This window comes from Hipposideros armiger, unplaced genomic scaffold (assembly GCF_001890085.2).
Source record: "Hipposideros armiger isolate ML-2016 unplaced genomic scaffold, ASM189008v1 scaffold_363, whole genome shotgun sequence".
NCBI lineage: Eukaryota > Metazoa > Chordata > Mammalia > Chiroptera > Hipposideridae > Hipposideros > Hipposideros armiger.
In genome coordinates, this window is record NW_017731713.1 from 1,288,973 (window position 1) to 1,303,352 (window position 14,380).

At 37.9% G+C, this 14,380-nt stretch overlaps 1 protein-coding gene and 1 non-coding gene across 3 annotated transcripts in view; one reads left to right on the plus strand and one right to left on the minus strand.

The window, feature by feature from the left end:
* The window catches only part of APP (amyloid beta precursor protein), a 198,856-nt gene that overhangs the window by 45,421 nt on the left and 139,055 nt on the right, over window positions 1-14,380 (plus strand). The window contains exons 8-9 of one of the 2 annotated variants that reach the window (XM_019662036.1): window positions 3,589-3,701; window positions 5,623-5,816. In XM_019662036.1, the coding sequence (XP_019517581.1) occupies window positions 3,589-3,701; window positions 5,623-5,816 (307 nt within the window). Of the gene's footprint in view, window positions 1-3,580; window positions 3,702-5,622; window positions 5,817-14,380 lie in introns of those variants that run through there. The other variant, XM_019662035.1, reaches the window with a different exon arrangement.
* TRNAV-GAC (transfer RNA valine (anticodon GAC)) lies at window positions 13,747-13,820 on the minus strand. The gene has a single exon. It is a non-coding gene; the product is annotated as a tRNA-Val (tRNA).

Here is a 14,380-nt window from a genome sequence, read left to right on the forward strand (position 1 = left end):
TTAAAACAAGAAACCAGGTTGTATGGTTGTCGGTAAATATGCAGTTATATCAATGAATTTACCCACTAGGATTAAATGGAGCCAAATTTTCTAAAGTTTGGCATAAACAGGAACATGGTTTTCCATTATGATACTTACTTAATTTATTTGGGTTTGTTTCACTTGAATTCTGTTAAGAATTTTTATTACCTGAAGGATCAAACCAAACAAACAGAAGGACTGCTTTAAAAATAAAAGTGCACACAGTTTATAGAAACTCCAGATGTATACTATCAGATATTTTTTAACTTAAAAACTATTTTTAGAGCAATTTTAGGTTCACAGCAAAATTGAGCAGAAAGTACAGAGTTCCCATGTATTCCCTGTTGTATCACAGATTTTTAAGAATATTCTTTTAGAATTAAAAAGAGAGAAAACATAAATCATATTAAGCCAAGTCAGTTTGTGAGAAAGTGTTCATCATATTTTTACCACTCCTCTAATTCTTTATTAAAAAATTTTAACAAATTTTTTTGTGGTTTAATTGCTTAAAATTTCTGATGTGTAACATTCTAGTATGTTTTATCAATTTTGAATTAATATAAGCAGGACTGTAACAGCCAAAGTCTTTGCTAAATTTTATTTTAATATTAAGAGTACAATGGGTTTTCTATTGCCATTAGTCCTGAGGGCTTATTAAATAACCAATATTAATCCTTTATAAAAGCAATCTCATTTGTGAGGTATATATTTCTTGGCTGTGTGCAGTATTAGAAACCTAAGAGCATCTTTACAATATTAAATGAAATGTCATTTTGCAAATTAAAAAAGTATTCAAATATCCTTTTCCAAATTAATGCAATACATGTTCTTTTGATGAACATTAGATTTTACCGAGGCAAATATCTTTCAATGACTTTAGCTTTGCATTAAGATCTAGTCCTCAGAAGACTAGCCTAAGGGACGGTAAAAGAAGACGCATTGTTGTTTGGCAGCTAAATACCCAGTTTTGCTACAAGAACTCTTTCAGGCCAAGGTTGAGCATATTTTGTATTTGCTTCTGATAATCTCACGAACTAATTTAATAGCCTTGAACCAGGCCTATATTCTTTCCAGTAATTACTTGTAGAAGAAAAAAGCACCACTTAGTATTTTGAACGTTTGTAAATATGGCAATATGGTCTGACTGAGCAGTGCTAAGAAATGAGGCAGCCATCTTCAAGCCATTGGTCACTTCCAGCCTCCTGTGGCCTGGAAAATTGGGAAGCTTCAGGTATCAGGTATTCCTGCTAACAGCTCCAGTGGATTGTCTGTCCTGAGAAGCCATGCAGAGTCCACCTGGGGAATGTGGATTGGTTTTGGATGAGATTATTTTTATTGTCCGTTGTCCATCTCCTCTGGGTTTTCATTTTTTGTTGTTTTATAGTTTTCTATGTAAAAGAAAAACAAATGTGACATCCTTGCATTATTATGTTACGCATTTCCTTATGTTTTATATCTTAATGTTTATCTCTGGGTCATTTGGTCCTAATCTCCTGAGGGTGGGTAGCCTTAGACATGTTTCTTGACAGGCATTTCTCCCCTAGGAAGTGAGTTTTCTGTTATAAGAGATTGATCACACAGCCATTGTGGAGATGAGATGCAGTGATGCATGTGGAGCCTCTGCTGTCACCATTCAGTAGGTGTCCAGGATCCTGGGTTGCTTCCCCACCAAGCACCACCCACAGCCCCTGGGGGCGCTGTGTCTCAGACGTCTTGCATTCTCTAGAATTTACAACACTGTGGGCATAAATGGTTGTGTTAAAGACTTAAGTAATCAATCACAAGATGAGCGGTTCTTTATCCCCTATGATTTGCTTAGATTCCTATCTGAATATTATTTATCAAAATAAGTCCTTAAATATCATGAGACATCTTGCAAGTGTGAGGTAAAAACAGACTAAAGCTTAAATGCCTTTATGGGAAGAGAGTTTTAAGAACGCTGTTATAGAAAAGGAATGAAAAGGTTCCCCCCACCGCTTTAGGCCCTTTGTCATTTTTTATGTTGCATTTCAGAAAATTTCATGTAGCATACTATGAAAGAAAAACAATTCTTGTCTTTGTTGGTGTGTGGACAACTTCTACTCCTTGCCTATTTGGAGTCACTGGGTGAAATCTGGTCTTGCATATCTTGCCTGAAGGATTGCAGTGCCCTCCCTACTCAGTGGTCGCCCCACTTTCATGGTCTTACTACGTTAGTCCATCCTTCAATTGATTCAAGTGTTTCCCTAAAAAAACAAACTTGAGCATGTGGTTCCTGTTTCAAATACCTTTTGGCCCGTGTTGCCGCCAAAATGGTATCCAAACCTTAGACTCTGATATTGGAGGCCAGCACATTTCTCCGGTGTCATTTACTTCTGGACTCCCTTTTCCACTTGCCTCCGTTGCTCTGACCATGGTGGACTTCTGCCTCTTCTGCAAATATACTTTGCCCGTTCTTTATTCTCTCTTTGCACAGAAGAGTCCTTCATTTTGAAGTACCTGTGCAATCCATCCATCCATGCATCAATCCATGCATCCATCCATCCATCCATCCATCCATCAGTCCAGTATGGTCATGTTTGCCAGAGCTAGGCCAGGGACTGGGAGTAGAATGTTAAACAAGACAGATATTCTTCTTATATTTTAGAACTTCCACTCATTTCTTATGTGGCGTACTTTACTCATCCACTTAGACTTATCTCTAATGGTATTTCTACTTTGAGGTCTTTCCCAGTGCACCCAAGCAGATTTGTTCACTAGGTTGGTCCAGCCCTGTCTTCATTTCTATTAAGAGCATTTAACTTCTTCATCAAGATACTTATTGCCTACTATGTGCAGAATCTATACTAAAGCTTGGAATACTCTAGTGAACAAGACAAATAAAATTAGGCTCACAGCTTACATATGACATTGTAATCATCCAACTTCCACCCACATAAGAATGTGTGTTCTTACAGGACGTCATGTAATAGCTTTCTGTCTGCAGTACCAGCGATGCTAGAAATCATTTGCATGATACATATTTTTCTTTAAAGTATCATAAAAGTCCAAGGAGCAGTTTTCATAATTGAACTAAACTACATGTGTTTGTGTGAGAAATATAAACATATATAATGAACATACAGATTTTGCTTGTTTAGGAAGTAGAAAAACGCTAGATTTTCTATTAGTTTATAAACTGATTAAAGTGTCAAAGAAAGAGGGATGGGCAATTACTTATATTGATTCTTCTCAAGTGATTGCCGAGGCAATGTCAATCTGTATTTTTTTAATCCTTGTTGTGATTAAATGACAGCTCTTTGTATGATGAACTTTCCAGTCAGACACTCCTATTAATTAAAGATTTCACTTAAAATGTATATGAAGTATTTTAACTATCGAGGTTGATGTGGCAAAGAACTGGGATGCTTTAAGGACACAGGACTCAACATTCTGAGGAAGCGCGCCTTTCTGTGTTGATTACTTGGTCGTTCAAAAAGCTGATTAACTTCTCTGAGGCCTTGTAGCCCACCCTTCTTTGATACCATCCCTGTGATAAGACCACTGTGATGCAGCTATAATGACAAGAAGCGGTCTCCTCTCTTGCAGTTGGGGAGTTTGTCAGCGATGCTCTACTCGTTCCCGACAAGTGCAAATTCTTACACCAGGAGAGGATGGATGTTTGCGAAACCCACCTTCACTGGCACACCGTCGCCAAAGAGGTACCAGCCCATACATTCTTTCTTAGAGTGAAGATTTCCTAGGGACATGGGTAATTACATTTTAGAGGATATTTTGAGGCAACAGCTGTGTTGATAAATAATGTCTTTATTATTATTATTATTATTATTATTATTTAATAAAACGTATCCATGAGTATTTTAAGGAGTCAAAAATTTAAGTACTATTTAGTTAGATTTATTATGTGTCTATGCCATGTTTTATAAATTACAATAGAAACTATACTCTTTACTCTTTAAACTTTAGAATGTACTTTTTCTTCAAATTAGTTTTTATTTACCTATTGTTTTCTTTGCCACATACAAAGTTTTAATAATTTAACCTTTTTTTTCCTATTATCTACTGTGGAATACAGGAGGTAGAACAGGAAGTAACTTGTCCAATACCAACATGAAGTCTACAGTTAGTATTCAGTTTGTAAGTTAGGATATCTAATTTTGCGTTAACCAGATCATTTTTCCATAGTGGTGAGTAAGTGTCATCAGTCTAGCCTTCACTCACCCCTGATTTTAGCAACGCTGGTAAAAGACATAAGATAATTAGCGTAAAATGTCACTTTTTTATATTACCGCCTTCAAAATTTCTTTGTTCTTTGGATATATTATGAAGTTTTTCTAGTCAGTTTATATAAGTATAATATTTTGTGTGTGTGTGGTGACATTAATCTCCTAGAGTAAGGTTCCTTTATCTAGCACAGTGGTTCTCAAATGGGGTCAATTTTGCTACCCATCCCTCCCCAGGAACGTGTGACAATGTCTAGAGACATTTTTGGTTATCACAATTGGAAGGAGTGGTGCTCTTGGTATTTGGTGGCTAGAGGCTAGGGATTCAGCTTAATGTTCTTTAGTGAACAGGGACAGTCACCCTCACTGAAGAATTATGTTGTCCAAAATGTCAATACTACTATGGTTTAGAAACCCTGATCTAGCTCAATTTAAGTTGTATCATAGACTTCAAGCTGTTTGGCAAAAAACACCACTTAAGGTTTAGCATTAATTTTGCCTTTTATATAATAATATATTAATAAGTTGCTGTAAAACAAAATTTTCTTTATATAAAAATGTGTTTTGAAGGTTTAAGAGCTTATTGATTGTAAGAAAACATCCAGAATATTTAAAGCCTAGTTACCCATCTGATCACCTTATTTTTCATTTCTTCTTGAGTTTTCACAAAATAAACTTTTGTTACTTAGAAACAAAATGACTCTAATTCCTATGAGGTCAAAATACATTCTGTAATATCTTCATTGTTTACATATATGTGTTGAATTATTAATGTTTCCTCAGTCACTTTCAAAGCTTTATGTTAATCTAGATTTGTGCAAATTTAGCAAATCCCAGGAAAGCAAAAAGATATTGAATCAGAAATCTTTAATGACTATACTTTCTGATTTATAGTAGAGAATAATTTCTTCTCTTCCCACAACTGTTATTCTGGAAGTCAGCCAAGAGTTAGAATTTCTAGAACAAGTTAGGTCCAAGTGAGAGAAACTTCCATCTGTAATGGAGGTGGAAGTCAGCTGGCGAGATGCCAGGAGCCATCCATCACTGTTTCCTGATACACTAATGAAGCCAGAAAGCATCGATTCTCTGATATGTATTCACCAGTGCAGGCTTTTCCTATATCCTATTTCCCAATTAGCTTTCATTCCTATTATTTTTCTTAATTTCTGTAGTATGACAACATATCCTTATAAGTAATCACGTTAAGCGATAAGAATACTAAGTAGCCTGTGCTAAAGAAACCATTGTAACTTCCACTCAAAAAGGAAATGATTTTTTTCTATTGTAAAATTGGTTCTTGGTGTATTGGGTCTCTGTGTTGATTATGATATTCGAGATTTTCCTACAAAGAAGCACATGTCCTCTCCCATCCTCACTGTTTCCTCCTTACCTTGTCTAGACCTGTAGTGAGAAGAGCACCAACTTGCATGACTACGGCATGCTGCTGCCCTGTGGTATTGACAAGTTCCGAGGGGTGGAGTTTGTCTGTTGCCCGCTGGCCGAGGAAAGTGACAATATCGATTCAGCTGATGCTGAGGAGGATGACTCAGATGTCTGGTGGGGTGGAGCAGACACAGACTATGCAGATGGGAGGTAAGGTGGCCTTTGTGTTTGGGCCTTCACAGATACTGAAATACCCAGCACAGGGTTTTGGTTCTATAAATGTATCCTTCTCCTTCTCGTTAAACGGATCTTGGCCCACTCCTGCCAAAGTTTGCTTTTGTGGAAAAAAAAATCTAACCATGTACCCCTTTTATGGGGTTATGGCCTACTGTTTAATGTTAATAGAATTGATCAGCCATCTCTGAGTTAATTTTAATTAGTTTAATCTCGAGAGTTGGGATCAGAATTATGCTGATATCATAGTAGGTCATTGGTAATAATTCTACAGAGAATTGAAATCCAAGTGAGTGACATGGCATTCTGTTTTGATCTATAAGTTAGAAATATTTTTTAAACAGTATGTTGGGATTAGTTCATCAATCATTAGTTAAATCTGAAATTTTGTTAAGAAAGGGCTGGTTTTGGTTTTCTTTTTTTGTTTTTCTGGATATTTGGGGGGTGGGTTGTTTGTTAGTTTTGTTTTTGTTTTTGGCCTTTTATCACCTTTTCCATTGGAACGAAGTCAGAGGCATCTGTAAATGTTAGATAAAGTTTTTTAACTGTCTTTGATTTCATTATTGTTAAGAAATATATTTTCACCTCTTTTTTTTATCATAATTCTGTAATTTAGAGATTTTTATTTTTAATTAGAAGGCCAAACACCTATGTTCAGATAATAAAATAATAAAACCAGAATTTTGGGTTAGAAAGGCCATCTGTTTCAGTCATCAATTTCATGCTCTACCATCCCCCCAAAAGGTGGTGATGATAATATCACTTCTCTTCCTTCTGTGTTCTCTCAGATGTTCCCTAGTATTACAGATTTCCAAATAGAAGAGTAAATATGAATTGCAAGACTTACAGTTCTTATTATAAAATGTTCTGACCTTTATGTCATCGTGCACATATTTTTTATAATCTATTTTGTAGGATTTAAAAAATAATTCTATACAAATACAAATATAATTTACAAATATGAAGAATCTCGGTACATAGAGGAGCCTTAGTTGCCCTTCCTTGTCAGTTGATAATGCCAGGCTTCTCTTTAGTAGCTGTTGCTCAATTTTATCACAACTCTCTTTCTTTTTTTTTTAAGATTATTATTGGGGAATTGAAGGAGGGGAACAGTGCTGGGGAATTGGGGAAGGGGAACAGACAAGTTGCTGTCGTTTTGTTCTTCATCTAGTTGTGGAGGACGTTGTTTCACTGGCCCAAGTTGGCACCATCATTGCGCTCTTCCCAGGCAAGGCAGATCAGTCGCCGGCTTCTGGACGGCTGCTCACAGTGGCTGCTGGCCGCTCACGCTGGCTGCTGGCTACACATGGGAGCCCATGGCAACCCACTGCCACAGGGACTGCAGCCTACGCCGTCGCCGGCAACTCACCGCAGCCCAGCTCCAGGTTGAGCTGTTGTTCAGCATCTGAGCTGTAGAGGGCAGTGTCACTAGCCCTCATATGTGGGATCCGAATCGGGGCCCTCTGGCGTCCCAAGCCAGTTCTTAACCATCGCACCACTCGGCCGGCCCACAACCCTCTTTTTGTTAATTAAGCTCTTTTGTGTTCTTTACTAGGTTTAGAAAAATTGTGTTCAATGTAGCAGGACATAAAGCTGCATAAAACAGAGAAATAAATTATTAAAAACAAAGAAATAAGGAAAAGTCAGCTGTATGCTTACAGTTCTTTATGGTTATAAAAGTTTGAAAGTTAAATAGTGTAAGCCCTTCTCCTCCCAGGGGAGGAACCATTACTGAGAGCAGGATTTTCCGGTGGGAAAGCATCTGAGCTTTCCCCGATGGAATTAATTGGTTGTGGTCTGGGCCACGACTGGTCGGTCCCCTCACCTGTTTTATGTGCCAGAGGTAGGAAAGTCCATTGGTTTGGGTTTAATCGCCGCTTTGTCTAAAAGTTGGAGTTCTCTAGCTCTTATTGTTTTTGTAGCTTTTTTCATAGTCTTCCTCAGTCACATCTAGATTTGAAAGTTTCAGTGACTTCTTGAACGAATTCTTGTCACCTGGCCTCTTACTACATAACGCCAGTGTAACCAGTTTTACAAAAGGAAGTTTGAAGTTGGACAGCCATTTTCTCTGTTTCAAGTCTGTGGGAAACTTGTTCACTCCCCATTACTGAATTGACTATGTACTTAGCAAACAAACCAAAAATAGTGAGTAAACCAAGAAAGCCCTATGGCTGCTGTTAAAAATATGCAGAGCTGGCTAGCTGCATACTTGTAGCCCAGCCTGAGTCAAGTTTGGTGACCCGCCATTCGTGACCATTCATATACAAGGGACTTTGTCATTCAAAATGGGTATTTTTGCTTTATCCTGAGAGTGACAGGCTTTTACCAGGCCCTCTTTCTAATTTCATTTTTTAGGTCCTATAAAACCTTTTTTATTGGGAATAGATTTCAGTGTACGGTGATCTTTTTTTTCCTATGCCCCTTCCAACTTCCTGAGCTAATTGAAGGCGTTGCTAACATCCTATCTTGTGAAACTTTCTCAGTGGCTTTTTCCTTTTCTACACCCCTTCTTACCAGCTCTGGAAAGAGATCCACAGGGCTTCCAGTTCTAGCCGAGTCGCTCATTTATTTATTACTGTCATTCAGTAACTGCCTTCTTTGATATCTATCTCCGTTTGTACCACTGTCTGTCCTCTTTGTTATAGTCACCGAACTATAGGACACTAGTATGATATTCTTTAACACCGTTTTTTTTCTTTTCCTTTACTATATGACCTATTACTAGGGCAACTAGACACCTTATTATTCCAATCAGATTTCATACTAGGACCACAGTCACAAAGCAAAGGACCCACAAACTAGGTCATGTAGTCACACTACCTATTTCTGTCCTTAGTTATATCACTATCCAAGTTGATATCCAGTTGAAATGCTAGCCGTCGCCTTCCTCCTCAGCTTTGTGTAGATCCCGTTTCTGCTGTGTACTACGCAGTCAGCCCTTGGCCTCTGTAATCACTTAGGGTTTCAGCTTTGACGTTCCTCTCTGACCATGATCTTTCTGATCTTAAACCTGAAACACTCATCAGATACTACTGAATTTTACCCTTCCCTCATAATCACCTAAACAAGGCTTTTACCATTATCACTTTCTTTTTTTGTCACTTATAATCAATATGGAGTCCATGGATAACCATTTTTACATGCTTATTCAAATATCCTGGACTTGATAGCCTTCACATTTTCTAAACATATGTTTGTCAAAGCTTCGTATCTGGGAAAAATTAATTTCTCTTTCTAATTGTGTCTGAGTTTTCTAAGGTTGATGTATCAAGTCATGTAACCCTACCAGTTAATTCTATTTCTTATTCATGCTGTAACATCAGCTGGGGTCTTAATGTTTCTGGATGCACCTAATATCTCTATGTGATGACCTATCACCTTCCACAAAGCAGATGATGCAAACCCATGCCATTTCCCTTGGATCCCAGCAGCCCTCCCCCTCATGCCCTGCAGATGACCCCTGTGGTACTTGGCATTGGGTAGTTTACTCAGTACGTGTTTGTTGAATAAATTAGTCAATTTTTCTTATACCTCATTGTCTCTTAGTACCCTCTTCCATCCCTATTTCTTTGGCTTTCCTTTTATGATCCGATTGTGTCTGAACTTGATTACCACCTTTATCTTTCTCATATTTTTTAATTTGTTTAAGACTATAGTTTTAAGTGCAGTTTTAGGTTCACAGCAAAATTGAAGAGAAGGTACAGAGATTTCCCATATCCCTCCACACATGCATAGCCTCCCCCATGATCTCCATCCCTCACCCAAGTGGTACATTTATTACAACTGATGAACCTACATTGACATATCATTGTCACCCAAAGTCCAGAGTTGACATTATGGTTCACCCTTGGTGTTGTGGATTCTATGTGTTTAGATAAGTGTATGATGACATGTATCAATTATTGTGTCATATAGAATATTTTCACTAAAAACCTTCTCTCCTCCACTGTTTCATCCTTCCCATGCTCCCAACCCCTGGCATCTACTGATGCTTTTATTGTCTTCATAGTTTTACCTTTTCCAGAATATCATAGTTCAGATCATACAGTATGTAGTCTTTTCAGATTAGGTTTTTTCACTTAGTAATATGAATTTAAGGTTCTTCCATGTCTTTTTTTTTTTAAGATTTTTTTTTTATTATTGGGGAGGGATAGGAACAGTGCTGGGGAATTGGGGGAAGGGGAACAGACAAGTTGCTGTTGTTTTGTTCTTCAATCTAGTTGTGGAGGATGTCGCTTCACTGGCCCAAGTTGGCACCATCATCGCGCTCTTCTCTGGCGAGGCAGATCAGTCGCTGGCTTCTGGATGGCCGCTCACTGCGGCTGCTGGCCGCTCACACTGGCTGCTGGCCGCTCACGCTGGCTGCTGGCTACACAAGGTAGCCCATGGCAACCCACTGCCACAGGGGCTGCAGCCTACGCCTTCGCCGGCGACTCCTGGCAGCTCAGCTCCAGGTTGAGCTGTTGTTCAGCATCTTAGCTGTAGAGGGCAGTGTCACTGGCCCTCATATGTGGGATCCGAACCGGGGCCCTCTGGCATCCCAAGCGAGTTCTTAACCATCGCGCCACTCAGCCAGCCCAAGGTTCTTCCATGTCTTTTCATAGCTCATTTTTTGTTTTTTTGTTTGTTTGTTTGTGGTTGGTTTCTTTGTTGTTGTTTTTTTAGTGTTGAATAATATTCCACTGTCTGGATGTACCACAGTTTATTCACTTCCTGTATTACATCTTGGTTGCTTCCAAGTTTGGGCAGTTGTGACAAAAGCTGCTATAAACAACTGTGTAGGTTTTTGTGTGCAATGAAGTTTTCAGTTCCTTTGAGTGAATCCCAAGAAGCATGATTGCTGGATCTTATGGTAAGAGTATGTTTAGTTTTATAAAACACCGACAAACTACCTCCCAAAGTGGCTGTGCTATTTTGCCATCCCACCAGCCGTGGATGAGCGTTCCTGTTGCTCCACATTCTCACCAGCATTTGGTGCCATCAGCGTTCTGAATTTTGGCTGTTCTAATAGGTGTGTGGTGGTATCTCATTGCCCTAATTTGCATTTCTCTAATGGCATATGATGTGCAGTATCTTTTCATAGGTTTGTTTGCAATACATACAACCATTCTTGCATTTTCAGTCTCCCTTATCATTTGCTCCTTCACTTCTACCTATAAACCTGCTGTTTCCTGCACTGCCACGGCCTGAGTTCAGGTCATATACTTTCTACGAGACTAACTTCTTTGAATACTCCTTACTCTTCTACATCAATGCCTCACTTTCTTCTGTTACTCTTGTACTTTTTTGTATTCTTGTAGGACCCATTCACACGCTGACTTATATTTCTATTACTTAGAATTCGTTTTACCTGTCCCCAAGCCTTTGTTTACTCTGTTCCAAGATAATTCTCCATGCCTTGGTAATATGCCTGGTACATGTTCTCGCTTCTGTTGACACTTGGTAGGAAATACTTAACAGTTCCTGTGGCCTGTAGTAAAATCCAAGCTCTCCACCTGGGCCTTCAGAACTCTCAACAGTTGGCCTCAGCTTACATTTTCAGCCTTACCAGACGTACCTCCACTGACACCCCAAAAGCCTTGGCCTTTTCTTTCTCTGAGCTTTTGTTCCTACCTTTCTGTCTCTTTGGAAATGTTTTTTTCTGTTTCATTAAATGATGTTAATATACCACGAAGATAATTTTCAGTTCTAAAGTGCTACATCTTATTATGACCTATAAAAGCCTGTATGTTTTTAGTGTTCACCCAAGAAAGATACATTCTTTACTTATTACCCCTTGCTGTAAGGTACTTTTCGTGCTAGGCTACTGTTGCTTTTCCTTTGTATCCTTAAAACACAGAAATACAGTGACTTCTCTTGCAATTAATTATAGTCATATCTCTTTCTATGTGCTAGAATCTAAATTGCAACTTATGTACCAGGTATGTCTTGCACATTGGTCCTGAAGAAATGCTAGCCAAATTGAATTGTCCCCCTTTCCCCCTTTTTTTTTTCATAGCTTTGGGAAAGGACTTTATGGTCCATAAATGGATGTTATGAAACCTCTAGTTTTTAGCTCAAAGCTGTTTAATAGAAACATAATGTGACCCACATATGTATTTTTACATTTTCTGAAGAAAAAAAAACCAGATAAGTTTAATTTTAATACTGTCTTTATTTAATCTAATATATTCAAAATATTATCATTTTAACATGTAACCAATATGAAAAAGTTATTGAGATATTTCACTTCTTTTGTTTTTGTTTCTTTCATATGAGGTCTGAAAAACCTAGATCATATTTTCCAGTTACAGAACATCTCATTTTGAACTAGCCACATTTCAAGTACTTAGTGTATTGGACAGTGTACTTCTAAATACTTGAAATTCCTAATTGGTCTTTATTTTCCATTAAGACAAATGGTGGATATACCCAGCATCATGTTCTAAGGTTGCACTCTCCATTTTTATTGTTTTTTAACTGTTCCTCTTTTTTAAGGTTTAAAAGAATTGGTTTGAACGTAATATAACTAGGGTATCAGGTCACTTTCATTGCTTCATTTTTGAACTCGTTTTTCTGTTAGTCCTGTGGGCAGGTGTGCCTTTCATTCTCATCCATGAAAGCTGGTGGACAAAGTAAGAGGTATTGCATCACTGACTCACACACAAGGCGGGCTCCTGCCAGCTGGTGGTTCCCGGTTCTAGGATCCAACCCTCCTGTGACACTTAAAATGCAGAATCAGAATAGGTGTTTACCACATGTTGCTTAAAACATCCTCAGGGGACACTATGTGAGAATCTTTAAGAGAGGGGGGAAAAAGGGGATCTAAAAAGAAATTTGATCCACAGTTTAATACACTTCATTTGTTGGTAGGTAATGAGATTTGTTTTGGTAGGAGATGAGTGTTTTCCTATTGCTAATGAGGCATTTAGAGAAACATTCTTTGTGAGATGAGCTCAGTTTTATGACTGCATTGAAAAAGGTGTATTTTGAAAGATTAAATATAGACAAAACATTGTTCCCAAAAGCATTTGTGAATAACTCAGTATTTCTCTCTCCAGTGTTGTAGTGACTCAGTTCCCAGACCACCTCAGAATATCTAGTTTTGCAATCAGTACTGTAGCTTATTTATGGTAATATACACAGAGTCTAGCCATAGGTAAGAATTTTTCCATAGGAGAATTCATTTGGAAAACTACCATGTAAGTGTCAGACCAGCCACATATCCAGCCTAACCTTGGGAGCGAGGTCCTAGAGGGTGAGTTTGGCCCCTCCCGGAACTGCAGAAATCCTGCTGACAGCGCATAGTCCGCAGGGATTCTTGAGTTTGTAGAGCAAATGACATAAGGGAAGACCCTCTAATTCTTAGAATAGCACTTTTCCTCTTGCGAGTGGGTCGTGACATTTTTTTCAAAGCAGAATCTTGAGTGATATATTTTCTTGTTTTTAGGGTTGCAGACATTAGTGGGAAAGTGCTGAGAGGTAAAAGAGTGTATAGTCCTAGATAATTAGATGATCTTTTTCTTTCTTTCCCTTTTAATTAAAGAAAAAAAAAAAGCTGTGTAAGATGGATCCAAATGAATGATCATTTTTGACTGTATCTCACCATGCCTTCTTTGAAGCTTTTTTTGGGTGTGTCTGTCTGTCTGTCTGTCTGTCTCCATCTCCCACAACAGACACTGAGTCCAGTCAGCTGAATCTGTTGTGATCATCACCTTTCCGGTCACTGTACCAGAAAAGCCAGCCCAGCACCAATGACTGTCTGGTACAGTGGCCCCTTTATATTATTGTTATTTTAGTATTTATTTTTTTTAAGTAGTTTTTTTTTTTTTTAATTTTATTGGGGAACAGCCATGGTCATTGGTTACACATTGCTTTCATGCTACAATGGCATAGTTGACTCTTTTAGGGAGGGCGCAGCTCACAGTGGCCCATGCAGGGATCGAACTGGCAATCTTGGTGTTGTCAGCACCATGCTCTAACCAACTGAGCTAACCGGTCCCCCCAATTGTTTTTTGTGTGTGTTTAAGTTATTTTACAAATGATTTATAGAAGAATAAAGGGATAGTGAGAAATAACCTCATTTAGAAATTTTAATAAGAATTAATGTAAATGTTTTAATTTGAATTAAAAATTAAATATAATAAACTCAGATTTTTAGTTCATCTTTTCCTGGTTTTTAAGGTAGGGGTTTCTGAAATGGACAGTATCCTTGGAATGCAACTAGCTGCTAATCACCTGCTATGCATGAACTTGGAATATTCCAATCTTATTAATACTGATTCTAGATTTCAAATATATCTCTTTTAGGGTCCAACCTATTGTATTTCTTGGTATTTTTCTTGCATTTGCATTTTCACTTGATAATTGTAAAACATCAATACTTTTAAAACTTTGAGAGCTCCTAATTTTGTTGAAGAGAGGACATTCATTTTCTATCAATAATTACAAAACGGACAGTATTTGATATCTTCTTCTTGGCAATGTCAAATTGGCTCAAATAAACTCTTATAAAAATTCAAAAATAATAATTCCAAAATATTTTCAAGCTTGGATTATAA